General features: G+C 55.1%; 1 protein-coding gene across 4 annotated transcripts; it reads left to right on the top strand.

The window, feature by feature from the left end:
• The first annotated feature begins 232 nt into the window (after positions 1 to 232).
• ABHD17A (abhydrolase domain containing 17A, depalmitoylase) lies at positions 233 to 25,399 on the top strand. Of its 4 annotated transcripts, none has more exons than XM_032788232.2 (5): positions 233 to 489; positions 3,107 to 3,641; positions 15,833 to 16,027; positions 22,094 to 22,273; positions 24,229 to 25,399. In XM_032788232.2, the coding sequence occupies exons 2-5, from the start codon at positions 3,334 to 3,336 to the stop codon at positions 24,452 to 24,454; spliced, it is 909 nt and encodes a 302-aa protein (XP_032644123.1). In that variant the 5' UTR covers positions 233 to 489; positions 3,107 to 3,333; the 3' UTR covers positions 24,455 to 25,399. The 4 variants fall into 4 exon arrangements, with proteins under 4 accessions (XP_032644123.1, XP_032644133.1, XP_032644147.1 ...); XM_032788242.2 differs by having other exon boundaries at positions 3,101 to 3,641; XM_032788256.2 differs by lacking the exons at positions 233 to 489; positions 3,107 to 3,641 and adding an exon at positions 13,330 to 13,780.
• Positions 25,400 to 25,782: the final 383 nt, after the last annotated feature.

The following is a 25,782-nucleotide window of genomic DNA, read 5'->3' as shown; positions in this document are numbered from 1 at the left end:
CGGTCCCCCGCAGCCCCCCGTCCCGCTGCAGCCCGCAGCCCGATCCCCTGCAGCCTCCGTCCCGCTGCAGCTCCCAGCCCGATCCGCTGCAGCCCCCAGTCCGATCCCCCGCAGCCCCCGTCCCGCTGCAGCCCCCAGTCCGATCCCCCGCAGCCCCCGTCCCGCTGCAGCCCCCAGTCCGATCCCCCGCAGCCCCCGTCCCGCTGCAGCTCCCAGTCCGGTCCCGCTGCAGCCCCCGTCCGCTGCAGCCCCCAGCCCTCTGCAGCCCCCAGCCCATCTGGGAGCTGATTCAGTCTCCCCCGTACCGCCTCCCCCAGCTGCGATCACCTCCCCCGCCGTCCCATTAGAAGCTGATTTTCCCCCTCGCCCCTTCTTTCCCCCTGCCCCCCTCCCCGGGCTGCTGGCGTCTTCCTCCCTCAGCGCCTTCAATATCTCCAGCTCCGAACTTGCCCTGCTCAGCAGGGCCCGAGGCGCCTGCAGGATGTGGGGGTGATTATCCCAGTTTTCTAGCGTGCTGGGGGGGAGCGGGGGTGCATCGGTCAGTAGGAGTGGGCGGAGGTCCCTTTCCCTGCATTGACTTCTGCAAGGGCAGGATCGCAGCCAGCTTGTGTAAATCCAAATGCTGTGTCTCCCACCCCCCCGCTCCCGCCCCCACTAAGTTTGGAGTTTGACCCTTGTGGGGGGGGGGGCGGGGAGGCTAGTTTTCTTTTCTTTTAAGCGGTCATTTCCCCCGGTGGCTGATCCCTTCTTCTGCCCCCAAAATACTGTTGTCAGGCCGGGTGCATGTGTGTCTGGGAAGGGAGATAAGTGTGTGTCTGTAGCACAGATACTTGCCTGCGTTTTGTAGCGCTGTAATGGTGCTGTATCTGTCTGCAGTGTAGATAAGTGTGTGTGTCTGGGGCAGATAAGGGTGTGTTTTACGTTGCACAAGTCTAGTACAGACAGGTGTGTGACTGTCTGTATCAGGGTTGGAAGGGACCTCAGGAGGTATCTAGTCCAACCCCCTGCTCAAAGCAGGACCAATCCCGAGCTAAATCATCCCAGCCAAGGCTTTGTCAAGCTGTAGTGTAGAAAACTGTGTGTGTGTAGTGTAGATGGGTGTGTATGTGTGTGTGGTTTTTCTGTTCTGCATGTCTGTAGTGTAGACCGGTGTGGGCGTGAGCCTGTACTGTAAATATGTGTGTGTTTCTATCCTGCATGTGTCTACAGTACAACGCATCAGTGTGTGCCTGTAATACAGGTGACTGGGTGTGTGATCATGTATTCTGGTTTTGTCTCGTGCATGTGTCCGTGAAAAACAAGCGTACATTAGTGTTTGTGTGTGCCTGTCATACATGGTGCGTTTGGGTACATGTGTCTGATAAAGCAATGCGTGTGTATCTTGCAGATGGGTCATGCGGCAGCACGTGTCTAATGGCACATGTATATGATGCATCCGTCATGTCTGTGTGGCAGACACATATGTCTAGTGTGAACAGGTGTGTTTCTCTATGTTGCATGTCTCTAATGTAGCATTTATATAATGGGAGGGAAGGATCTGTTCTGCTAACTGCACAATGAAATGGAAGGAAGTGAGCCGCTGATCCTGGGACCTATTTGGGGGGGGACATGCGGGGAGGGGCTGAATAGATGATTTTCCATCTCCCTCCTGCCCCCTGTCAGCTTGTGTTGGGAGGCAGGGGGAAGTCACATCAGAGGCCCAATCCTGCTTTTGCCTACACAGGCCTAAATCCCGAGGAACTCCATTGTCTCCAGCGCAGCTACTCAGGATTTACACTGGGGTGAGATCAGAATTTGCCCCCTAATGTAAAACAAGTCCCAGACTGGATGTGTGTGTGTGCAGTAATCCAGTTATTCTGGGAGTGGGGGGATCCGGTTATTTGGGATAGAAATATTTCCATATAAGCCTTCGATTTCCTGGGCCTCTTTCCCTCCACCCTTTCCTCTTCTTTCGCCGCCTGCGGAAGCAGCTGGAGTAGAATTCCTCGCGGTCTGGGCTAGTTTAACATTCCTCAGTCAGGAGGCTCTGCCCAAACTTGCAGAAACCGCTTTGGTGTGTGTGTTACGTTCTGTCTCTTGGTTGTGAGCGTGTGCAGCAGAATTGCTGCCCATGTGTGGGGCGTTGTGTAATTTCTGGAGTGGATGTGGTGCCATGCTACTATGGGGATGATGGTAGCACGCGCAACATGCTAGCCCCATGTCCCGTCATCTGAGCTTTGCGGGAGGGGGCAGGGAGCCAGATTGCCGAATCAGGGTCATAGTGGGCATTGTGTATTGTGTTGTGTGTGGGGTTTGAGACGCAGGATGTGTGCCGTGTGTGTTGGTGATCAGCGTGCGTTGGTCAGAGAGTGGCTTTGGTATGTGAGTGCTATGGGCTGCATGTGGTTTTTGTCAGTATGAGTGTATGTGTGGTTTTCGGTGTATTGTGTGGCTGTGCTGTGTGTGGGTTTTGGTGGCGGGTATATGTTGGGTGGGTGAATTATGTGTGAGCAGAGGACTGCGTGGGGGTATTTTTTTGTGTTTTTCGGTGTGGGTATGTGGGTTTTGGTGACCAATATGTGTTGTGTGGGCGTACTGTGTGTATTTTACGGGAGGGCTGTGTAATATGTGATTTTTGGGAGGAGGGTGTTGTGTGAGTATGTGTTGTGTTTTGTGGGGTTTGGAGTGAGGGTGGTAAATTTTTTTTGTGTCTATTGTGTATTTTCCAGCAAGCGGGTTGTATTGTGTAGGTATAAAACATGTTTTTGGTAAGGTGATGGGTGTTATGTGTTTTTCAGTGAAGAGGGTGTGTTATGTGTGATTTTCTGGGGAGTGGTGTGTATTGTTTGGTTGTGTTTTGTGTGTTTTCTGGGGAGGGGTGTGTATTGTGCAGTTGTGCTGTGTGCTTTTCTGGGGAGGGGTGTGTATTGTGCGGTTGTGTTTTGTGTTTTTTTCTGGGGAGGGGTGTGTATTGTGCAGTTGTGCTGTGTGTGTTTTCTGGGGAGGGATGTGTATTGTGCAGTTGTGTGCTGTGTAGCTTTCAGAGCGTGGGCTGGGATGCTGGTTTTGCCATGTTGCACTGCATGTCGTTTCTCATGAACCCCTTATCCATCCGCTTCAGTCCTAGGGCGTTGCCGACAGGTGCGGATGGACAGAGGGTGGCCGACCCTACCTCGACCAGCGCCGCGGTGCACAGGACATGCCTGGCCCATTGGTTCTGACGGCCACCGTGCCGAAGGGAGGCTAAGGAGACGGGTTGTTACCAGGCCGGATCTGCTGATTTAAAAAAAAAACCTTTTGATTTTGTTCGTTAATTTGAAAAATAAACTGAGCTCCACGCTTGATTCCGCCGCCATGAACGGACTGTCGGTGAGTGAGTTGTGCTGCCTCTTCTGCTGCCCGCCCTGCCCCAGCCGGATAACGGCCAAGCTGGCGTTCCTCCCCCCGGAGCCTACTTACACCGTCGTCCCCGAGCCAGAGCCCGTGGGCAGCACCAGCTCCCTGAGAGGAGGCACCGCGGGGCGATGGAAGCTGCATTTGACGGACCGGGCGGATTTCCAGTACGCCCAGCGGGAGCTGGACACGATCGAGGTGTTTCTAACCAAGAGTGGTCGGGGGAACCGGATCGGCTGCATGTATATCCGGTGTGTGCCCGGCGCCAGGTGAGTGGCAGGCTGTGGACGGGCCTGGGAGCTGAGTCCTCTTTGCAGAGCAGGGCACGACCGCAGGTGTTGATTGCTGCTGGGGATAGGGTTCCCAACTCAGTTGGACCAGGCATCCCGCGGATCCTCTGTCTGGAACACTTTGTAGGCAGCGTACCATTCTGTGCCAATGCAGCTTCGACATGGCGCCACTTCCTGACCTGCGGCGACCCGGTGCCAAATCTGGCACCTTCCCAAGCAAGATGCCCAGTCACAGAGATTTGGAGATGCCCTGGTGAATGCTCACTGGGGGTTGGCTCTCAAAACCTGTTTTGCTCATAACTTGAAGTGGGGTTGGAATTAAACAAAAAGATCGAAAGAGAGGGAGGTAGGAAAAAGCACAGAGCTTGGGGCACGGATCCTGTTTTCCATATCCAGCCCTGCCGCTGACCCGGACTCCTGGCTTCCGTCCCCAGCCCTGCTGCTGACCCGAACTCCTGGGTTCCATTTTCAGCCCTGCTGCTGACCTTGAGCAAATTGCTTTCCTTACTCTGTGACTCAGTTTCCCCCATCTGTAGAATGAGGGAAATGGTGCTATACTGCGGGGGAGGGGGGGGTTGTGCTGCCTACTTAGCTGATTGCTGTGAAGTGCTGTAAGATCCGCCAGTGGATGCTGCTGGCGCAGGGCAGAGGGTTATTGACTAATAATGCTGAGGCTGAATCAGGCGAATGGGTGAGTTGTGCTGCGCCGGGGGTGTCCAGGCTGCCTGTGGGGGCCCTGTCCCTTTGCCAAAGACATTCACAGCTTATATAGGGTTCGGGGGGCCAATTCCAGGCTCTCAAGGATGGGTTGCAAGGCGAGGCCTTGTTGCCCACTTCTGATTGGCCGGTATTCCCTCACCTGAGTGTAGGGGCCTGGCCTGCGGCTTGCTGGCCCCTTGGTTCAGGTGGCAGAGCTGGGGGCAGGGAGGGGCGGAGTGAGCGGTAGCTTTATTTATGGACTGTGGACCAGCGCTGGGTCCTTTCTCTGTCTCCGCCCCCACCTGATCGTCAGCCCCACTCCCCTGCCCCACTTAGCGGGCTGGGCTCATTAGTCTCGTTAGCTGAGTCCGGAGTTTCTAGGCCCTGACTCTCACCTGGAGCCCCAGCTGCTCTCCTGAGCTAGGAGTCTCAGTGGAATCGCATCCCCTTCCCCCAGCCCTCTGTGCCCCTCATGCCATGATTTGTGAGCCCCACATACCCAGGCATCTGCCCGGGTGTCTCTTCCTCCCCGTTCTCACCCTGCTGCCACAGATCAGCCCCTGAGCTGCTCGGGTTTCAAGGGTCCTCCCAAAAGTGCGTGTCCCCAATCCAGCAGTCACGTCTCCCTCCCTTCCATGGTGTGCCCGGATCGGGCCTTGAGAAACCAAAGCAGGGTCCCTTGGAGGCGCTGAGCTGGGATCAGAGCTGTGGTGTGATGGGCAGTGAGAAGACCCTTTCTGCTGGCAGCGGGGAGCATATAAGGAGACCAATTAGCCCCACAGAATGTCGGTGTCAATTAACCCCTTCCCTCCCCAGGCCCACCCACCCCCCACAGAGAGCGCACAGCCTTTCCCTAGCCCTGGCGAAGGGCTGAGGCTGCCTTCTCCTCAGGGCAGGTGTCTGTTCAGAACCTCTCCATCCGCTGGGTATGCAGGGGTTGGTCTCAGCCCAGTGGTTGGTTGGTGTCCACAATGGAAGAGCCACCCTTGGACGCCCTTACTGACCGTGCAGCAGTCAGGCCAAGTGCCGGCCAAGTGCGATCCCAGTGCCGGCCCTTCCCAAGTCAGTCCAGGCCCATGGCTGGCGTGGGCTATGGATGTACTGCACAGAGGGGCCGTTGCTCTCCAGCGCCGCTGACTGCATGCTCCGTGTTTGTTCCAGCCAATGCTTCCCAACCCGGTCTGTCTCAGGGTCCCGCCCCCACTAAGTCAGGATTCCCCTCCCACATAGCAATATGGGGCAGGCAGGGGGTAATGTGACCCTCAGGATGAGAACTCACAACTCACTACCTCCAGGTGCCCAGCCTGAGACGGCTGGGGAGTGCTGGGCGCCCAGGACCCCCGGTGGTGTCATTGGGCTCTGCTGATGCTCACCATCTCTGAAAATGACACTCGTGGGCTGATGTCCTGGCCCTGCAAAAGTGGGAGTTTTGCCATTGACTTCAGTCGAGCCGGGATTTAGGCTCATAGAGTTTAAGGCCAGTAGGGACCATTAGAACATCTTGTCTGACCTCTTGTGTATCACAGGCCAGAGAATTGCACCCAATATTGAGCCAAATCATTTGTGTTTGGCTAAAGCAGTGGTTTTCAGCCTGGGGTCCAGAGGCCCCTGGAGATCTGCAGACTACGGGGGTCCGCATGTCCATTTGAAATACTTTAGGGGCCTGCAACTGAAAAAAGGTTGAAAACCCCTGGGCTAAAGCATCTTGCAGAAGGGCATTGGGTCTAGATTTGAAGACATCCAGAGATGATGTCCACCTGGTAGCTTGCTCCAGTGGTTGATCACTAGGCTTCCCTAGGTGTCTGAAGTTGTGATAATAGGAGCCAACAGAATCAGGGGCTGCTTTGGCAAATTTGGGTCTCAAATGTTAGAGATTTTATTTCTAAATAGGAAAAAACAAACAAAAAAACAAAGACAAGGGATTTAAAGTCACAAATATGATTTTATATATATTTATATAATATATATTTTTTCCTACTTTGCCCCTTCTGTTTGATTTGGGATCATAGATTCAAGGCCAGTTGGGACCACAATGGATCATCTAGTCTGACCTCGTGCATAACGTGCTGCCCCATAATAATTCCTAGAGCAGGTCTTGTAAAGAAAACATCCAATCTTGGTTTGAAAACTCTCAGTGATGGAGAATCCACCATGACTCTTGGTAAATTGTTCCAGTTGTTAATTACGCTCACCGTTAAAAATATGCCACTTATGTCCAGTCGGAATGTGTCTAGCTTCAACTTCCAGCCATTGGATCGTGTTAGACCTTTCTCTGTAGATTGAAGAGCCCGTTATTATAGATTTGTTCCCTGTGAATAACATCTTAACACGTAGAGACCTAGGTCTTTGCTGTCAACCTGCCTTGCAGGGCAGAATAATCCTGAGATGGAGGGCGTCTCAAATACTTAACTTACCTTCTACATGCCCAGGCTAGCAACTATTTGTCAAGGACAAGTGAAATATCACTAGTTCCCCATCTGCCCCCCATGATTCTGTGCTATTTAGGTTCTGATTCCTTACCCATCACCGTGGTATATGAGTGCCTTTCTCTGGAGCATCTTTATTCTGTGTATTACACTGGAGCATCTAGCGGCACCGTTGTGCTCAATGCGGTTGATTTTGTGCCTGGGCTGGTACATTTTGCTCGCCTGCGTGGGGCTGAAATTGTGCCAGTCTTATCCGAGGCTCCGTGCTGCCCCCTGTAGGCTGGAGTGGGACTTGCCTGGCGTGCTCCTAAACCTCTAACATTTGTGGCGGCACCTGGCAGTGACAGCTGGGGAAGGGCAGACAAAGGAGCAGCACTGAGGCTGCCTCGTGTTGTAAGTGCCCTGCCCTGGAGGCTGCAGTTCATCCTGCCTGTGGTTAGGGCTTGCAGGGGCATGGCTGAGTTTGGGAGCCAGCAGCTGCTGTGTAAGCTCTCTGCACAGCCGAGAGCTTCGCAGCTGCCTTTGGAATTCCTGTGTCACTGCCTTTGTTCCTGACAGTTGACGTGTGGCGTGATGCCCGTTGCTTGGGCCACCTCGGGCACTGGGTCTCTCAAACTGGGTTGCTCTTTGGATCGGAGACCTCCAGACGTCAGTGACTCAGCAGGGATCACTCCCCTCTCAGAGGCAGTGCTGCCTCACGCTGTGTGGGTGGAAGTGGGTCTTTCTGTCCATGTTAGACCTGACTTCTGGTCCTGGTTGAATCCTTGCTTAGGTAGTTACCTTCTTCTGAAGCGAATCCTCCCTGCAGGGTATTCCACACTTCCTGTCCTAAATGATTACACAGCGTGCCAGTGCAGGGTTAAACAGCTGCCATGTTCCCACTCCAGAGGTGGGTGCCTCTTAGTGGTGGGTGAAAAGGTCCCAATTGGCATACAGTTCCTGCTTGTAATTAAACTTAATGAAAGGGCATTTGTGAAGGGCTTTGACAGCGTTAACAGCATGAGACTAAGGCCACGTCTGCACCACTGTAGCATTGTAGTGTAGATGTTTCCTAAAGCAGTGGAAGTTAACTCAACTCTCTGAGTGGCAGTAGCTAGGGTGATGGAAAAATTCTTCTTCAAGTAGTGTCCCTGTGGCTGCTCCGCTTCAGGTGCCTCTTGAGCCCTTGGTCGGAGACTTTTCCGCTAGCAGTGTCCATTTAGGCCACGCGTGCACCCTGTGCCTCCTCCTGCCGAACACCGAGGCCACATAGGGATGAGCGGGTGAACCGCCTTCAGTTCCTTCTCCAGCACTTTGGCCTGAGACAGAGCCCTAGCGTCCTCTTGGGTCTCTCCTTGGCCCCAAGGGTGTCCTCCGAGGGCCTGTTGGTAGTGGCTGCTGATCTCTGACAGGAGACAATCCTGAATTATCTGCAGGGTTTGAAGAAATTGAGGTTATCACTTAACTCCGTTAAGGTCCATTTGGCTGCAGTATCAGCCTTTCATCCAAATATAGAGGGATTTTCCATATTGGCGCTTCCTGTATCTAGATTTTTTATGGGTTTGGGGAATCTCTATCCCCAGACTAGAGACCCGACCCCAACCTGGGACCTCAATCTGGTACTCAGTTACTTTATGAAACATTTGAACTTATGGCAACCTGTTCTCTACTCCATTTATCTATGAAGACAGCCTTTTTAGGAGCCATCACAATGCCCGTATAGTTGAGGAGATTGGCACTTTGATGGCAGATCTCCCCTTTACAAGAATACGGTTTCTTTACGCCCATGCCCTAAATTCTTCCCTAAGGTTCTCTCAGAGTTCCACCCCAACCAATATATTCATATGTCATTGGTTTTCCAAGAGCCATAGACCTCTGTAAGAGTCCTGTTTTCATACCCTGGATATTTGAAGAGCACTGGCCTTCTACTTGGATGGGACCAAGTGATTTCAAAGGTCCCCCAGGCCGTACATCTCCTCCGCAGATATATCCAAGGGATCTGCGATTGCTGCTCAGAGACTGTCGAAGTGGATAGCTGGATATATTGTCACTTGTTAGGAGATCACAAGCATTCATCACCCTCAAAGGGTGACAGGACATTGTACCAAATCACAAGAAACATCCAAAGCATTGCTTAAGAACATCCGATGTCTGAGTTATGTAGGGCTACCACGTGGGCTTCAGTACATACATTTTCGAAGCACTGCGCCTTGATACAGGCCATCAGATCTGATGGGGCTCAGGGTACAGAAGTACTATTTTCAGTTCTGGACTCAGTTCTGAAGCTCCCTCCTGCCTGTGGGGAAATCGCTCAGAAGTCCCCTGAAGTGGAGCACCCATAGGGACACTACTTGAAGAAGAGATTACTCACCTTGTGCAGTGACTACAGTTCTTCGAGATGTGATATTGGCATAGAAAGTACGCTTATTAAGTTTGCAGATGATACCAAACTGGGAGGGAGTGCAACTGCTTTGGAGGACAGGGTCATAATTCAAAATGATCTGGACAAATTGGAGAAATGGTCTGAGGTAAACAGGATGAAGTTTAATAAAGACAAATGCAAAGTGCTCCACTTAGGAAGGAACAATCAGTTTCACACATACAGAATGGGAAGAGACTGTCTAGGAAGGAGTATGGCAGAAAGAGATCTAGGGGTCATAGTGGACCACAAGCTAAATATGAGTCAACAGTGTGATACTGTTGCAAAAAAAGCAAATGTGATTCTGGGATGCATTAACAGGTGTGTTGTAAACAAGACACGAGAAGTCATTCTTCCGCTCTACTCTGCGCTGGTTAGGCCTCAACTGGAGTATTGTGTCCAGTTCTGGGCACCGCATTTCAAGAAAGATGTGGAGAAATTGGAGAGGGTCCAGAGAAGAGCAACAAGAATGATTAAAGGTCTTGAGAACATGACCTATGAAGGAAGGCTGAAAGAATTGGGTTTATTTAGTTTGGAAAAGAGAAGACTGAGAGGGGACATGATAGCAGTTTTCAGGTATCTAAAAGGGTGTCATCAGGAGGAGGGAGAAAACTTGTTCACCTTAGCCTCTAATGATAGAACAAGAAGCAATGGGCTTAAACTGCAGCAAGGGAGATTTAGGTTGGACATTAGGAAAAAGTTCCTAACTGTCAGGGTGGTTAAACACTGGAATAAATTGCCTAAGGAGGTTGTGGAATCTCCATCTCTGGAGATATTTAAGAGTAAGTTAGATAAATGTCTATCCAGGATGGTCTAGACAGTATTTGGTCCTGCCAGGAGGGCAAGGGACTGGACTCGATGACCTCTCAGGGTCCCTTCCAGTCCTACAGTCTGTGAATCTGTGTGTGTCCCTATGGGTGCTCCCCTACTTGTTCTCTTTCCCCTCTGCTTCGGACAGTTCTCTGCGGAGACGTTTGAGTGGAGAAGGCACGGAGGGCGGTTTGCCGACGTACCCGTGTATAGCCTCGGTGTCCAGCAGGAGGTGTTGAAGGGTGCACGCGCGGGCCGAACGGGCATTGCTATCGGAAAATCTCCCATCAAGGGCACGAGAAGCGCATGCACATCTGAAGTGGAGCGCCTCTACGGACACACATCCTGAAGAACTGCAGTTACAGCTCAAGGGGAGTAACTACTTCAGTTGCCTATGCTGGGGGGGGTTAGGTTGGCTTAACTATGGCACAAGAGCCTGAACTTTTCACCCCACCCCAGGTGATGTGACTCGGTCGATCTGAAATGTAAGCGTACAGCAGGGTCAGCAGACAATGCCGGATGATACTGGAGAGGTTTTCTCAGCCTGAGTTTGGAAAGCCCATTACACAAGTAAGGTATATAAATAAAGCTGACACCCCGTTCCCCACCATCGTGCAACCTGTGTATACCACGCGTCACAGGAGAAACTACAGCAGAACCTCCGAGTTCCAAACCCCTCAGGAAGGGAGGTTGTTCGTAACTCTGAAATGTTTGTAATTGAACAAAACATTATGGTTGTTCTTTCAAACGTTTACAACTGGCCATTGACTTAATACAGCTTTGAAACTTTACTATGCAGAAGAAAATTGCTGCTTTCCCTTTATTTTTTTAATAATTTATGTTTAACACAGTACTGTAGTGTATTTGCTTTTTTTTTTGTCTCTTCTGCTGCCTGATCACATACTTCCTGTTTCAAACGAGGTGTGTGCTTGGCTGGTCTGTTCGTAACTCTGAAGTTCTACTGTATGCTAGAAATGGATTTAGACATTTTAGTGGGACTTATTTTTTGGTATTCCTCCACCTGTAAACTCCGGCGCCCGAGGCCTGCTCTGCACACAGAAACTACAGTGATTTTAGCTGAACTAGATTCTGAATTTGGTAACAAACTGAATTAAGCTTTTCCCAAGAGGAGGCCCTCTTGAACATGCTTTAAGAGTGTCCACACCAGAGGGCTGTTTGATCTAAATTGATTTAGAAACCGTTTGACTTAAATCAGCCCAGTTACTATGTGTCTAGATTAAAAGCCCTTTGCTACCATGACCAAGATTCTTTAAAACCACTCAGCTTTCCATTTAGGCTTTAGGACCTGACTTTAAATGCTATGTCCTGTCCTCTCCCGTTCCCCCCTGAATCTTGGTCCTTCTGTCTTACTGCAGCACGGCTCAGAAAGGGCCAGTCACCCCCCTCACACACCCACATCCCCTCATGCCCCAAAATAACCTCACATAGTTTGTCTGTGCATAAGCATCTTGTGGCTTTCACGTGCACAGTCTTAGGCCATTCTGAAGCGAGAAGTAAGAGCTGTGTTTTCAAGTAGTATAAAACACCGACTGAAGCAACATTGCTTAGTAGGTAGAGCACTGTATCCTGGCTCTGCCACTGATCGGTGGATGACCTTGGGCGAGTCCCTGCCCCTCCCACAGTTTGTCTGCCTCCTTTGTTTAGGTTGCAAGTTTTTTGGCCCAGGGGCTGTCTCTTACTATGTGTCTGTGCAGCGCCTAGTACGATAGAACCCTGATAGAGCTCCTGTAGTACAACTCATCAATAGTAGCAGCAGTCAGACCTTAAACTTAAACTGGCGTAGGCCCAAGTTTACCCATCACGGGCATGTGGCCAGGGTAAATTGGGTACAGCAGTGGAATAATTTTTGGGATGGCTGCTCCAGCGGAATGAATAAACTTTGGGGCAGGTTGGTTAATAATCCCTAGTTTGTACATAGCACTTTCCATCAGCAGCTCTCAAAGCGCTTTACAAAGGAGGTCAGTGTCATTCTTCCCATTTTACAGATGGGGAAACTGAGGCGCAGAGAGGGGAAAGTGACTTGCCCAAGGACTCCTGTCAGGCCTAGTGGCAAAGCTGGGAGTTGAACTCAGGGCTCGATCCAGAGTGCATGTGAGGAGGGCAAAGGGCAGCGATAAGTGCAGTGTATGTGGGGTGATGTGTATCTGTGTTGGCCTGATTGGCACCTGACTTTGGCCGTGGAAAAGTCAAGGGCTCTCCCTGCTGCCCAGCAGAAGATGCTGCCCACAGCTGTCGTTGAGAGGAGCCGGAGGCACCTGGAGCACAACTGAATTAGGCTGGGCCGGCCTAAGCTGCCGGTGTGGGGTGGGTGGGGAACCAACCCAGGAGATAGGGAGTGAGGCCTGGACCAGGGCAGGGGGCATGGGTGAGAGAGCCTGGAATCCAAGGGTCCCCCAGCGACCAAACCAAGGGTCAGCTGGACCAGCCAGATTACACCCAGGGTCACCCAGCCGGACCATACCAAGGTTCAGCCAGATCACACCAAGGGTCACCCAGCCGGACCGTACCAAGGTTCAGCCAGATCACACCAAGGGTCCCCCAGCCGGACCGTACCAAAGTTCAGCCAGATCACACCAAGGGTCCCCCAGCTGGACTGTATCAAGGTTCAGCCAGATCATACCAAGGGTCACCCAGCCGGGCCATACCATGGTTCAGCCGGACCAGCCAGATCACACCAAGGGTCCCCCAGCCAGACTGTACCAGTGGTCAGACATCATACCAAGGGTCAGACAGAGCAGCTGGACCATACCAAGAGAGCAGCTAGGGGAGGGTGAGGGGGACAGAATTGAAGAGCTGAGCAGAGCAGAAATGGGAGTTTTTCGTGTAGTCCATTTCTGAAGGTTTGAAGCCCTGGGAGAGGTCTGGGGCTGGATGCTGCTCTGGGGGCCACACTCCCAACCAGGCCACCTGCTGCCTGGCCCCCTTCCCGTCCCATCCTCCAGCACGGTTGGCGCCGATGGGCAGTTCAGGCTCTCCGTGGCCGGCATGAGGTCACACTGCCGTCTGTCAGAGACACCAGCTCTGGTCGGGGTTCGTTCCACCTTGCATCCAGGCCTAGAAGCCCCGGATTTTGGGATGTGTCGCTGCACATCTGTTCTGTGGGGCTGTCCTCCTGCAAGCAGCGCTATGACCCAGCGGCGGAGCAGGCAGGGCAAAGGGGGACCTGGCTGCCCACGAGCAGGATTTCTGCCTCCAAATGTGCCAGTCGTACCTGGAGTGCCATAAAGAGCTGATCTAAGCACAGACCTGCCCCCATTTTTTTTTTTTTTTGCAGGCTCCTGGGTTTAGCACACCATTAGGACAGGCCGGGATTGCAGGGGATTTCTTTGCCTCTAAGCCGACCAAGTGTGTTAGCACCTGGTCCGGCTGCAGATGCTACCGGCCAAGCCTCTCTGCCTTGTCAATTTTGGCGGCCTCATAGACGCCGGCCCCATCTGGTTGCCAGGTGCTCGGTCTCTGATCTTCTCTCTGGCTGCTGGGATCCAAGGAGAGTGTGGCTCCCTGCCCCTCCCTTCCCCTGGGCTACGGACTGCTCAGGAGCTGATTTTCCCTGGTGCATTTTGAAGATCTGCTCTCCCCTCAGAGTAAGGCCGAGTCACGTCCCCTGTCCTCGCTCTGAGCAGCATTCGCACTTTGATGCTCACAACATGCCGAAGGGGGAGGAGTGCCCCCCCATCTTACAAAGGCACTGAAAGGACCCCGGAGCACAGCGCTCCTAAGCACGGAACTGAAGTTAGCTCTGCCCCAGTGGAAAGAGAGACAAGGTGGGCAAGGTAATGCTTCTTACTGGACCAACTTTGTTGGTGAGAGAGAGGAGCTTTCCAGCCACACAGGGCTTTTCAGGTTTGGGAAAGGTCCTTCCAGCCATCCAGCAAAATGCAAGGTGGAACAGTTTGATTAGCATGTATTGTAAGTAAGGGGCCATTCAAGTCAGAGTTGTCCATTAACACCTCTGCAGTCATAAGACAAAAATGGGGGGGTTAGCGGGTTACAGATTGTTGTAATAGCTGTAAATCCAGGGTCTCTGCAGTTTGTAAGTTTTAGTGTCTAGCAAAGTTATGCATTTAAGCTCCCAGGCTCATCTTTTGAAAGCATTGTGCAGGTTTACTGTGAGGACTAGGACTGACAGGTCAGGTATAGAGTGATCGCTTTGTGAAAAGTGTCCATCCACAGAGTGATGGGGTGTGTTTGGCTTTTATCATTTCCCTGTGTGAGCTGATTCGAAGTATAGTGATTGTTTGGTTTCACCCACACAGCTGTTACTGTGGCATTTAGTGTGCTGGATGAGGCACACCACATACTGTGGCAGGCATGTGTAGGACCCGTGGATCTGGAAAAGTGTGTTGGGCGGGGGGGTGTTGATCATTGTACTGGTGAAGATCTCTCTGCAGGTTTTCCATCTGTTGTTCTGGCTGGGTCTGGGGCCCCTTTGCGTTGGTGTGGGGAGCTTGTGTCTGATGGTCATCTTGGAGAGATTAAGGGTTGAAGGTCAGAAATGGGGGTTCAGGAATTATTTCTTTCAGGGTGGGGTCCCCACTGAGTATGGGTTATAGTTGTTTGATGACACCCCATTGGATTCCAGTGTGGGATGGTAGGTGAAAACTAGAGGTGCGCAGTTGGAGGGGGTTTATTTCTGGCCTGAAGCAGGTTCTCTTGAGGTTTTTGGGTGGCCCGTTCCGTGATGCGATCTACTTCTCTGCTGGCATGTCCTAGTTTGATGAAGGCGGGTTTAAATGTGTTAAGGTGTGTATCCCAGACTTACCCTGTCGAGCATATTCTGTGGTGTCTGAGTGCCTGGCTGCAGAGAACAGAGTTCTTGGTGTGTTTGGGGTGGTTACTGGATCTGTGAAGGTCGGTGGGGAGATCCTGGGGTGTCTTGTATATGGTTGTCTGTAGGGTTCCATTCTGGAAGCTGATCCTGGTGTCCAGGAAGTTGACGCTAATGCGGGAATGTTCCCATAAAAGCTGTTTCCTTCTCCCCCACCTTGTCTCTCTGGTATCCTGGGACCCACATGGTTACAACTACACTGCACTCCCCTCCCTCTAATGTGGTGGTTCTTAGCCCACCCCATGGCGTCAGCCTAGTGTGAACTCAGAAGGGAGAGCGCCAGCTAGTGACCGGTCACCAGTTCCTTCAGAGCCCACCCCAGGCGTGTCTTTCACTGGCCCTAGAGGCCGCCCCCTGGGGCAGTGACAACGGGGTGGGGAAGGGGACAGGGTCTGGGAGACGTCGCTGTTCATTTCAATGGAAGGTTGTTGCCCTCTCTGGGCACTGGGTGGACCCAGCCCCCTGTGCTCACGGGGTCTGCGCCGTCTGGGGTGTGCAGCCTCCGGCCTCTTGCCCCACCACTAGGAGCATGCGGGGGGGGGGGGGCTAGGAGAACGTCAGTTAGACTGAGCGGGGGGGACAGTGTTGAGCTGGCGGTTGGGGAGGGGGTTGGTGATGGGGAGAGGTTGGGTTCCATTCTGCTGGACTTACCTTTCTGTCTCCCACCTCCTCCCATCCTGTTCTCCTCTGGAATGACATTGGCACAGGGCCTCCCCTGCACCCTGGGCTCCTTTGCCCCCACCCCCCTGCTCCTCCGTGCCCCCTGATCTCCCCTGGATCCTCTTCCCTCCCCAAACTCCCCTCCCCCATGCCCCCTCCTGTGGCTCCCCCCTGCCCTTGGCTAGCGAGGTGCTGCTAGTGGCTCCCCAGCCCTGTGCTGGGTCCCTGTGGCAGCAGGACAGTTGGCAGGAGACTGCGGTGTCCAGCAGTGTCCCAGGGCCTCTGGCTGCCTCTCCCTGTGTATTAACCCACGGCTCTGCCCCGGCAGGTTCACGGTGCTCTTCTCCCATGGCAACGCCGTGGACCTGGGCCAGATGAGCAGCTTCTACATCGGCCTGGGCACCCGCATCAATTGCAACATCTTCTCCTATGACTACTCGGGCTACGGCGTGAGCACGGGGAAGCCCTCGGAGAAGAATCTCTACGCCGACATCGACGCGGCCTGGCAGGCCCTGAGAACGAGGTGAGCTCCCCCTGGGGCCGGCTAGCCTCCCCAGAGGCCCCACAGGCCCAAGGCTGCTGGGGAGGGGGGCGTAAAGGGAAATGAGTACAGGAAGATCTGGCCTTCATGGAGTCCTTCTCTGGCAGTCAGTGCCTGGGGACCCCAGGCCTGGCATAACTGGGGCTACGGGTCGGGATTGAGGGGCATCAGCAGAGCTGTGGACAGGAAGGACCCCCACAGCCAAGACAGCAGGGGGCTGCAGGTCAGGACTGGGGGGGCATTGGCAGAGCTGGGGGGATCACGGGGCTGGCATAGCATAGGAGCTGTGGGTCAGGTTTGAGAGGCATAAGCGGAGCTCAGGGCCAGAAGCATGTGGGAGAGGGAGGGCTGCAGGTTAGGGTTGAGAGAGGCACCGTGGCCCAGTGGATAGGCCTTCAGAGAGCCAAGTCCCACTCTGTGACTTTGGGCATGTCACCCTTCCGTGCCTCAGTTTCCCCCTATGTAAAACAGGGAGAATGATACCGACCTGTCTCGTAGGAGATGTGATGAGGAGTTTTGCTTATTGTGCGTCAAGTTCTTTGAGAGACTCAGATAGAAGATCACGTGCTAGAGCAGGGCCAAGGGTTATTTATGATCTGGACGACTGTCACCCGGTGGGATGGATTTTTGCTCCTTTGGGGCAGCTGTAGGGTGAGATTTCTGGGGCTTCCAGCCGTGTGCGCAGTATCGGAGGGCAGCTTTCCCTGCGGTTGCAGAGCCCCTCTGCAGGGAGCCAGGGAGCACAGACGTGTCACTGATATAAGGGGGGTGATAGAAGGGAACCCACCACACACCTTTGTGAGCCTGGAAAAAAGGTTCAGGTTTCAAAGCCTGAGAGCTGGGCTAAAAACGGGGGAGTATTTTGAGGGGGATGGGCAGATTTCTCAGCTATTTACAGAGGAGAGACCGCCTTTTGGCTTAAACCTCAGAGAGCTAGGACTCCTGGGTTCTCTTTCTGTCTCTGCCACCGACTCAGTGGATCATGTCACTTCCACCTTGCGGTGCCTCAGTTTCCCCATATGTTCAACGGGGAGGACCCAGGCTTGCTCTGCTGGGATGAACTGTCCAGTGTTGCTGGGAAATCTCATGTTTCTATGGAGTTCCACCAGGCTCCATCCTCTCACCCTGCAACGTGAAACTGTCAGGGGATCTGGCAAAGCAACACTGGCTGCAGCATGCGGCCACCACCTGGCTCTGCCCCTCCACCAGCAAGGAGCCCCGTCCCCCAGGTCTCTAGGTCAGCCTAGATCCGCACCAGCGTGAAAGGCAAGTGGCTGAGGCAGAGGCCAGACAATGCAGGGTGAGGAGAGCTCTTCTAATCCCAGCATCCCCTGACCCAGGCTACGGGAGGTTGTTGGATGCTCAACCTGGGAGTGCATGTGTGATGCTCCCTCTCTGTGCCCAAGCCACAGCTGGTACAAGGAGAGCTGGGGAAATGTTCCCACTAAAACTTTTTTCAGCAAAAGAGGCAGATTCAGGTTGACCAAAACATTTTGCAAATTCACCTTGAGTTCGGCAAATTGTTTTGGTCAGAAAAAAAAGTCTAAATCCCCCTCCCCCGCTCCAAAATCCGAACAAGCAGCAATGTTTTATTATGATGTTTTTGAAACGGAATCTCTTCATTTTACGATTGAGAACGAGTTTTAATTGTACTTAAAAAGCAAAAAAACGGGAGTGTGGGAGGGGATGGAGGATGACGAAGCTCAAAATCAAAAAGTCTTGACTGATTATTTTGACTCTGCGAGTTGCTGAAGACATCAGAATGGTTTGGGTTTGGGGCGACCCTCAGCGATTTTCCCCCAGTGTTTTACAGCTAGCCAGCAACCCCCAAACTCCGTTTCTCTCCCAGCTCTAGATCTGAGTCTGTTCCAGCCCCAGCTGGGAGCTTTGGTCAGGCGGTAGCAGCCCTGGCACGCTTTTAGCTCTGGAAGTCCCCGGTTTGCCCCCCCGGTACGTTGGCCGAGATGGCAGCTATTGCACCCAGATGTGGCCATGGGGACATCCAGGACATCAAGCAGCCACTGCTGCTGCTCGCTAGGGCAGCCGCGTGCCCGGAGGAGGCCCAGCTGGCATAGAAGGCAGCAGTGTGGTGGCTCTGGATTTCAGGTGGCTGGGAACCCGTCACTCCCGATGAGATACAGACAGCCCAGCTCGAGGTCACTGCAGCGAGTGCCGTGGGGGCGGGGAGGGCCAGGAAAGCCCCATGGCCTGCGCAGTGGAAAACAGGAAACCTCGCTGGGCGAGACAGCCGCTCGGAAGGAGCTCGCAGGGGAAGCCGCTGGTGGGGTGGGGACAGGGCTGAGCTAATGCACAGGGCGGCGGGGGTGGGCAGGCTATGGGGGAACTGTGGGGACAGAGCCTTCCCCTTGGGGTGACCAGTGTGACTACGGTCCAGGGCTGGTGGGTCCCAGTAGGGTGACCACATGAACTGATTTTATAGGGACAGTCCTGATCTTTGGGTCTTTTTCTTATGTAGGCTCCTGTTACCCCCCACTCCCTGTCCCAAATTTTCACACTTGCTGTTTGGTCACCCTAGACCCAGCTCAGCTTCCAGGGGGCAGGGCCAGTGGCCATGGTGGCTTTAACTGGCCTCAGTGAGGAGGCCAAGGGCTGCCCGGGCCCCAGAGGCTGAACCCCTCCTTCCTGGGCAGGGTATGGTGGGGGACAGGGCAGCATCAGGCATGGGGAAAGCTCATGCCCCAGGCAGCCAGGACTGCGGCTGGAAGGACAGTGTGAGTGGCACTCAGCTGGTGGAGGGCAGGGCACCTCCTGTGTCTCCCCAGCGCCTCCTGCAGGTGGTTTAACAAGCAGGCTCTGGAGGGCGTTCCCGCCCCACTCCCAGTGCAGGCTGGCAGCTCGCCATGGGAGCCCGTGGGGAGCAGGGGCAGGTGAGCGGGATGCTGGGGGACAGGTGGCAAAAGGAAGCATCCTGGAGAACCAACCATGATACATGAGCCCTGCTGACTTGGCGCGAAGGGATGGGCCCGGATGCTTTCGCCTGCCACGCACCAATCAGCGCCAAGGGGGGCTACGTGGATTGGATGCTGGGGGCTGGCGGGAGTGAGGCTGGGAGTCTCTGAGGCTGCTCTGGAAGGTGCCCAGCAAGGGGCTGCGGGGAGGTTTGTGCCCCTTTTGATAGGGTAGGAAAAGGGCCTGGAAGGTTTGGTTTGTTCTGCCTGGTTTGGGGTCTGGCGGGGGCGGCAGGTCTGGTTTAGCTGGAGGACTCCTGGGGTGACTCTGAGATGTGCAGCGGGAGCTTTGAACTGGATGGGCAGAATTGCTGAATCTTCTTTCCAGGGAGTGTTTCTCCTACAGGAAATAAGGCGATAAGGGAAGTGGTAGAAACAGCCTGAATAGAAGTCCCTGGGCACAGGCTGCCCATATCTAACCCTGTTGATTCTGCTGTTGCTCAGTGTCTAACCGGGGCCAGGATGCCTGAGTTCCCAATGTGACAAACCACACAAGGAAACAAATAAAGATTCAGACCTTTTCTGCATGTCGTTAGAGGATGCCACACTCCTCTCCCCCCATACAGATTCCCTTTATTACTACAATTGTCCCGGGTGCTGCACAGACACAGAGTGAGATAGTCCCAGCCCCAGAGCGCTCAAAGCCTAGCTAGACAACAGGTAGGAAGGGAAACTGAGGCACAGGGTAGGGACTTGCCCATGGCCATTCAGTGGCAGCACTAGGAACAGAACCCAGCTCTTCTGAGTCCCAAACTGCTGCGCTACCACTCGACTACACTCCTGCTACTGAGTAGGGAGGCGGGTTCCTCCTGTGGTCTTTGGAGGAGGCCGCCTGTCCCTCCTCTGGCTGCCTAGTGCCTGTTCGGAGAGCAGCCTGCACTGTGGCCGGGGTGTCACAGCCCCAGGCACTGTCACAGGCAGGGGCCAGCGTCTCTGCAGAGGAGGAAGCAGGAGGGAGAGGCCGGAGGCCGCAATTTATATGGTGGCTCTAGACAGTCCCAGCCCGCCCAGCAGCTCTGCTCTGGGGTGACTCATATCCCGGCGCCGTGGGGAGCCTTCCGGTTTGGGTGAAAGCAGGACGTGGGCTGGGCTCCGTTAAAAGAGAGAAGCCACAGAGTGGGGCTGGGCACTCAGCAACAGGAGCCAGCTTCCCTCTCCAGGTTCCAGCTCAGCCCCAGGGCAGAAGTGACTGGAAGCCTCCTGGCATACAGCACTTTAGCAGGTTGGTCTGTGGCCCAGTCAAGGCTCCCAGCCCTGAGTGGGGGCTCGCTGGCCAGTCCCTCAGTACCGGTATCCCTCTCCAGAGCAGGCTGCACTGACACCGAGAAAACCAACTGGCAATTCAGTTGTATTTCACCCAGAGGGAAGGCTTCAAACTCGGGGGAAAGACCAAGCCCCCTGTGCTGACTGGGCCTCAGTGATCCAACCAGAGAGGTGTGTCCTTCTGGAGCAGAGGACATCGGGGGAGGTGGTTTGCCTGGTTGTTGCCCAGGCTGTGGGTAAACAGAAGCATCTATCCCCACGGCTGCCAACGTGGCATCTTTCCCCAGCACCGAACGCCCCGGGGAAATGTACACTGGAGTCGCTGACGTTGCTAATTGCTCAGCGTCTGCCTGGGTCCCGCGTGCGGCCCTGCCTTTGCCCTCGGCGCTGTGCAGAAGTAGGTCACTGCCACGCAGGTAGCCAGTCCTCGCCCTACAGGGCTCGTAATCCAGAGGATCCCTGCACCTTGGAGCAGACCATGGGGCTGGCGTGTTGCTGCAGCCGTCTGCTGGGGGTGAGGGCTGGGAGCCTGGCGTTGGCTTGCGGGGAGGCTGAGCTGGACAGTTCCAGCTGCAGGGCCGGCCCCCCACCTGGGCCTGCTCAATGCTTTGCTTAAATTGATCCTGGGTGGGACACGGAGCCCCCCACACCTGGCGGCTCGTCCCAGCCATCCATGGCCCCTGCCTCTCCTGCACCCAGCAGTCCCTCTGCTGGCTCCTGGCTGGGCTGCCCTCCCGTCCATGGCCCTCCCTGCCTTGCTGCTGCCTCTGCTCTAGCTCCCAACACTTCCCCCCACCCCCCCACCCTCAGCACCTCCCTAGGCCCATGCCCCCAGCTGGAGCAGCCGTCCCCTCCTCTGCCCATTTCCTCCTCCGTCTCCCCCAGCTTTCCCTGCCCTACATCAGCCCCACACGCCTGCATGGGCAAAGGGTGTGTACAGGGCTCAGTCATGTTCACTGTGGGGAATGAGCCAGGGCCCAGGGCAGCCCAGCCCCAAGGATCTTAGCGTGCCCAGGACTGAGTGGGGGGCGCCTCAGGCTGGTCTGATTGAATCGGGGGGCGGGGCGGAGCCAGCTACCTGTGGAAGGGGCAGGGCCCGAAACCCAGAGGGAATAAGCCAGTCACCATGGCAGTCTCTGCGGTGCCTGCGTGTATGTTGGCCCGGCGATGGGTGTTTGTTTCAGTTGCTAGTGTTGGGGGGAGAGGCTAGAAGAAGGGGGGCCCTGCCTTTCGTGCCCTGAGCTCCATTGCAGCAGCCAGGAGGAAGGGGATCAGGCCCGAGGATGAGGGGCCTGTGTGTTGGGGGCTGGCCCCCTTCCCCCCCCTCGCTAGGAGGCAAATCAGTGCCACAAGCCTGAGTGCAGGGTTCGGCTCCCTGCTGCTCCCGGGGGGAGTGCAGAGCCACACCCAGCAACACCTCCTTGGGAAGGATGGAAACAGGCTGCTGCGTGGCTGGGAGTCCGGGGTACAAGGCTATGAGAGCATGGGGGGGTCACTCAGTCTCTGTGGTTGGGAGTGGTTAACCTGCCTTTTGCCCAGGTGGCCTGCAGGGAGACAGCCAGCTCGGGCAGCCCTTTGCATTGCCCTGTACTGGGGGTCCCTGATGGGCAGGGGGGAATCCCGCCACCTATTGTCCTCTGCCCAGGGACCCTCACTCTCAGGGAGTCATAGGAGCTGGGCCTATGGGACCTTCTCCTGGCCCGAGCGAGACAGTTCCTTGTTTGCCATCAGCCTGTGGGTTTGGGGCTGCAGGGAGAATGTCTCCCCAGCTGGACAGCGCCTGGGAATTAACCCCCCAGATTCCCTTCCTGCCCAGGTACGGGATCAGCCCGGAGAACATCATCCTGTATGGGCAGAGCATCGGCACGGTGCCCACTGTGGACCTGGCCTCCCGCTACGAGTGCGCCGCCGTGGTGCTCCACTCACCCCTCACCTCGGGCATGAGGGTCGCCTTTCCTGACACTAAGAAGACGTACTGCTTCGACGCCTTCCCCAAGTGAGTGTTTCCCCCACCCTGCCCCTCCCCAGCTGGGGAGCGAGCTCAGCTTGGGCTGCCAGGGGACGATGGCCCAGTGTCCACATGGGCTCCAACTGCAGCTGGCCCTTGGAGGGGTATGGGGCAGCACAAGGGATTGTAGGTAAAAGGTGAGCCTTGGGCTGCTTTCTGTGTGGCTGTGACACCTGCTTATCCCGTGGGAGGTGCCCGTCTCTGCAGGGGTGCATGCATGTCCATTGGTCCCAGATGGCAGGGTGCAGAAAATTGGTGCCCCTCTGGCTGCCAGCTGCCCCTCTGGAAATCCAGACACCCCTGGAAGGGGGCGGGGAGGCACCAGTTTAATCCCACTCTCCCCCATTCTCGTGCTGCTGCCATGCCTGCTGGGCCCCAGAGCCAGCCTGGGGACCAAAGGCAGATTCTCCTCTAGAAGTGGCCACGGATCCCCCCAAACAGTGAGATTCTGGGATGCCTGCACCACGCTGCTTTGTACCCACAGCACCCCGCTTGCATTGGAACCACAGCCTGGGGCCCTCGACCCGCCTTGCAGACATTAGTTGCCCAAGTGGGCGTGGGAGGTTTTTCCTGCTTTGTGCAGCATCAGCAGAATGGGTTGTTATGTTCCGGGCAGCGCCCCTGTGTAATCACAGTGACAGCTGTGGCCTGGTTTGTACGTCTACGCTGCAGTAAAACACTGGCCCTGGTCCGCTGATTCAGGCTGTGGGTCTGTAAAATTGTGGAGTAGATGTTCGGGCTGGAGGCTGAGCTGTGAGCCCCTGCAATGGGGAGAGGGTCCCAGCGCTCCAGCCGGAGCCGGAATATCTACTGCAATTTGATGACTCTGTGAGCCCAAGTCAGCTGACCCGGGGCAGCCACGGGTGTTCTGTAGCCATGTACACGTACGCTCAGTTACCGGCAACGTCAGTCACAGACTCACGGAGGTGTTGGGCTGGAAGGGACTCGGGAAGGTTGTCTAGTCCAGCCACCGACGCTGAGCCAGGACTAAGTAAATCTAGACAAGTTTTTGTCCAACCTGTTCTTAAAACCCTCCAGGAACAGGGATGTACTGAAAGGAAAATCCCTGGGGAACTGTGCCAAGAGAGGTGGGGGATTCTCCATCATTTGGAATCTCTAACTGGCGATCAGTTGGCTCTTTCTAAAGGATGCACTAAGGCTCTCCGAGTTCTGAGCCCATTGCAAGAAGCACTGGGGGAAATCCTCTGGCCCGTGCGTGCAGGAGGTCAGAGCAGATGACCACACCCGTCTCTTCTGGCCTTGGAATCTAGGAGTTGACAGCGCTGGCTTGGAGAAACCCCCTGTTTTCCCTTGTAGTCAGAGCATGGCAGAGCCAGAGTCCCTGGGGTTCGTCTTCGCTGCAGAAGAGGTGCGTTCTGAACTCAGGTCAGCGAACCAGGTGAAAACAGTAGTGAGGGTGTGGCAGCTTGGCTTTGGACTGGGCTGAGCAGATGCAGATGGAGCCCGGGCTGGATCTTGAGCTGCCAGCCTGAGCTGCCATGTGCTATTTCAACCCGAGTTCAGGACACACCTCTTTGGCAGTGAAGACGTACCCTGATGGTCAATCCATGTGGAGCCCCTGCCCCCGGTTTCCTGGCGCTCCTAGCAAGCCCATTATTGTGGGCTAACACTGGTCTGTGGGGTGTTAGAGGATACACAGCGCCTGTTGTGAGGGGTTTGCAGTCTAGCTGAGAGTTGGCGGGGGAGCCGGAGTAGGGTTTGCTGCAAGTCCTTACCGTAATTCCTCAAGCCCTCCACCCCCAACAAATTGTGCACCGGGCTATGAGCTAGTAGGTTGCTTCTCCTCCTCCACCCCAGAGGTGGCTGCATTTCACTGATGGGGTCTGGGCTGCAGCCTGTTCTGGGGCGCCCCTGGTGGCAGGAGGTGCTTGATGCAGGGCAGCGTTTGCTCAGGGGGTTGTTTGCTTCTCTCCTCCCTGCAGCATCGAGAAGGTGTCCAAGATCACTTCGCCCGTCCTCATCATCCACGGCACCGAAGATGAGGTCATCGACTTCTCGCATGGCCTGGCGCTGTACGAGCGCTGCCCCAAGGCTGTGGAGCCCCTGTGGGTGGAGGGGGCTGGCCACAATGACATTGAACTGTACAGCCAGTACCTCGAGCGCCTGCGGAAGTTCATCTCCCAGGAGCTGGCCAGTCAACGCAACTGAGCCCCAGCTGCTGCCCCGGACTCTGACCCAGAGGAGGGATCAGGCCATGCTGCCCCCATGGAGGTGTAACGAACTTGGGCGGCCCCAGCTCCAGCCCACATTGAGGTTGGCGAGCTGGTGGGACGTGGCCAGTCCTCAAATGTGCGTTGTGTTTCCAGGCACGGTGCTCTCGGCTCGGGCCACCCTCCTCCTCCCAGCCAGACACTACGGATGGGTCATGCTGGGTGGATCCCATTTCAACCTGGGCAGCCTCAGCTAGAGGAGTCCCCATGTAGTGGGGAAAAGACCGGCTCCACCTTCCCAACTCCTGCCCCGAGTGCTGAGGCCACTTTCGATCCGTCTCCGGAGCTTGCCGTGGGTTCTGTCCCCTCATCCCACTGCAAACAGCTGGGAGCCATCTTAATCCTTTTCCCATCATGCAGCGGTTCGGACATTAGCAATGAGATGGCTTGGAGTCCTGGCCTGGCCGCAGATTTGAGGGGTTAATTATCCCTGCAGAGCCCCATGCCTTTTCCTATCTGGGATCTGATCACTGCATGATTCACCCCCCACACCCCCCATCTGCCTTACCCGATTCAGTAGCATCAGAATGGAGGAGCAGGGCTCTCTGGCCCTGAGCAAAGCTTCGCTTGGATCGAACACCAGTGAGAACCGGTAGGGCAGGGACTGAGGGGACCAAGCGGCGTTTGATCTCCCTGCTGGGAAGGAATGGCCCTGCCATGTAGCCACTGCTCTCTGAAAGGGGTCGGGCAAGTGTGGCTAGGAGATGTGCGCTGTCCCCGATCTCTGGCATCCGGCCTGTTTTCTCTTTCCACAGGACTCCCCTATATTTGGGGCACCCCCTTTCTTTATTCCAAATATCTACAGACAGATCCCTCGCGTCACACTGGAAGCAGGGAAAAGAAGAATAAAGATTTAAGATGTAAAATTTTACAAGACTTCTCACCAGGTGCCCATCTGAGCTTTTTTTACATCTCAGGGGGTCCGAGAATGGGTGTTTTTAGAGCCCAGCACAAGGGGCGATTTATGGCGCTTTGCGTCGTGATTTGTTGTGCCAGAGGCCTGATTTCCCCCTTTCTCTCAAGCTCACAACTGCAAGCCTGTGAGCACAGTACGAGTTCACCAGCAGGGCAGCCACTCTCCCCCCCGCCCCACACACACACTCTCATGCCCTCCTCTCTGAGGTGGATGGAAGCCACTGGGGCATCCCCCCTTTGCCTTCTCCATTCTGGGCTGTGCTGCCAGGGCAAGGGGGCACAGGAGCTTTATGCCACTTTTGTTGCCCTCCGCATGCTGGGGACTGAACCTGCCCTGCCCCCTAAGTCAGA

Source organism: Chelonoidis abingdonii, chromosome 11 (genome assembly GCF_003597395.2).
Source record: "Chelonoidis abingdonii isolate Lonesome George chromosome 11, CheloAbing_2.0, whole genome shotgun sequence".
Classification (NCBI taxonomy): Eukaryota; Metazoa; Chordata; order Testudines; family Testudinidae; genus Chelonoidis; species Chelonoidis abingdonii.
This window is presented reverse-complemented; position numbering and strand designations above follow the sequence as displayed.

What these genes read in the sequence shown, in the direction of transcription:
- ABHD17A (XM_032788232.2), top strand. Translation starts at nt 3,334, where the DNA reads ATGAACGGACTGTCGGTGAGTGAGTTGTGCTGCCTCTTCTGCTGCCCG. An exon ending in CGGTGTGTGCCCGGCGCCAG is followed by an intron (nt 3,642 to 15,832) that starts GTGAGTGGCAGG and finishes CTGCCCCGGCAG; the next exon opens with GTTCACGGTGCTCTTCTCCC. An exon ending in TGGCAGGCCCTGAGAACGAG is followed by an intron (nt 16,028 to 22,093) that starts GTGAGCTCCCCC and finishes CTTCCTGCCCAG; the next exon opens with GTACGGGATCAGCCCGGAGA.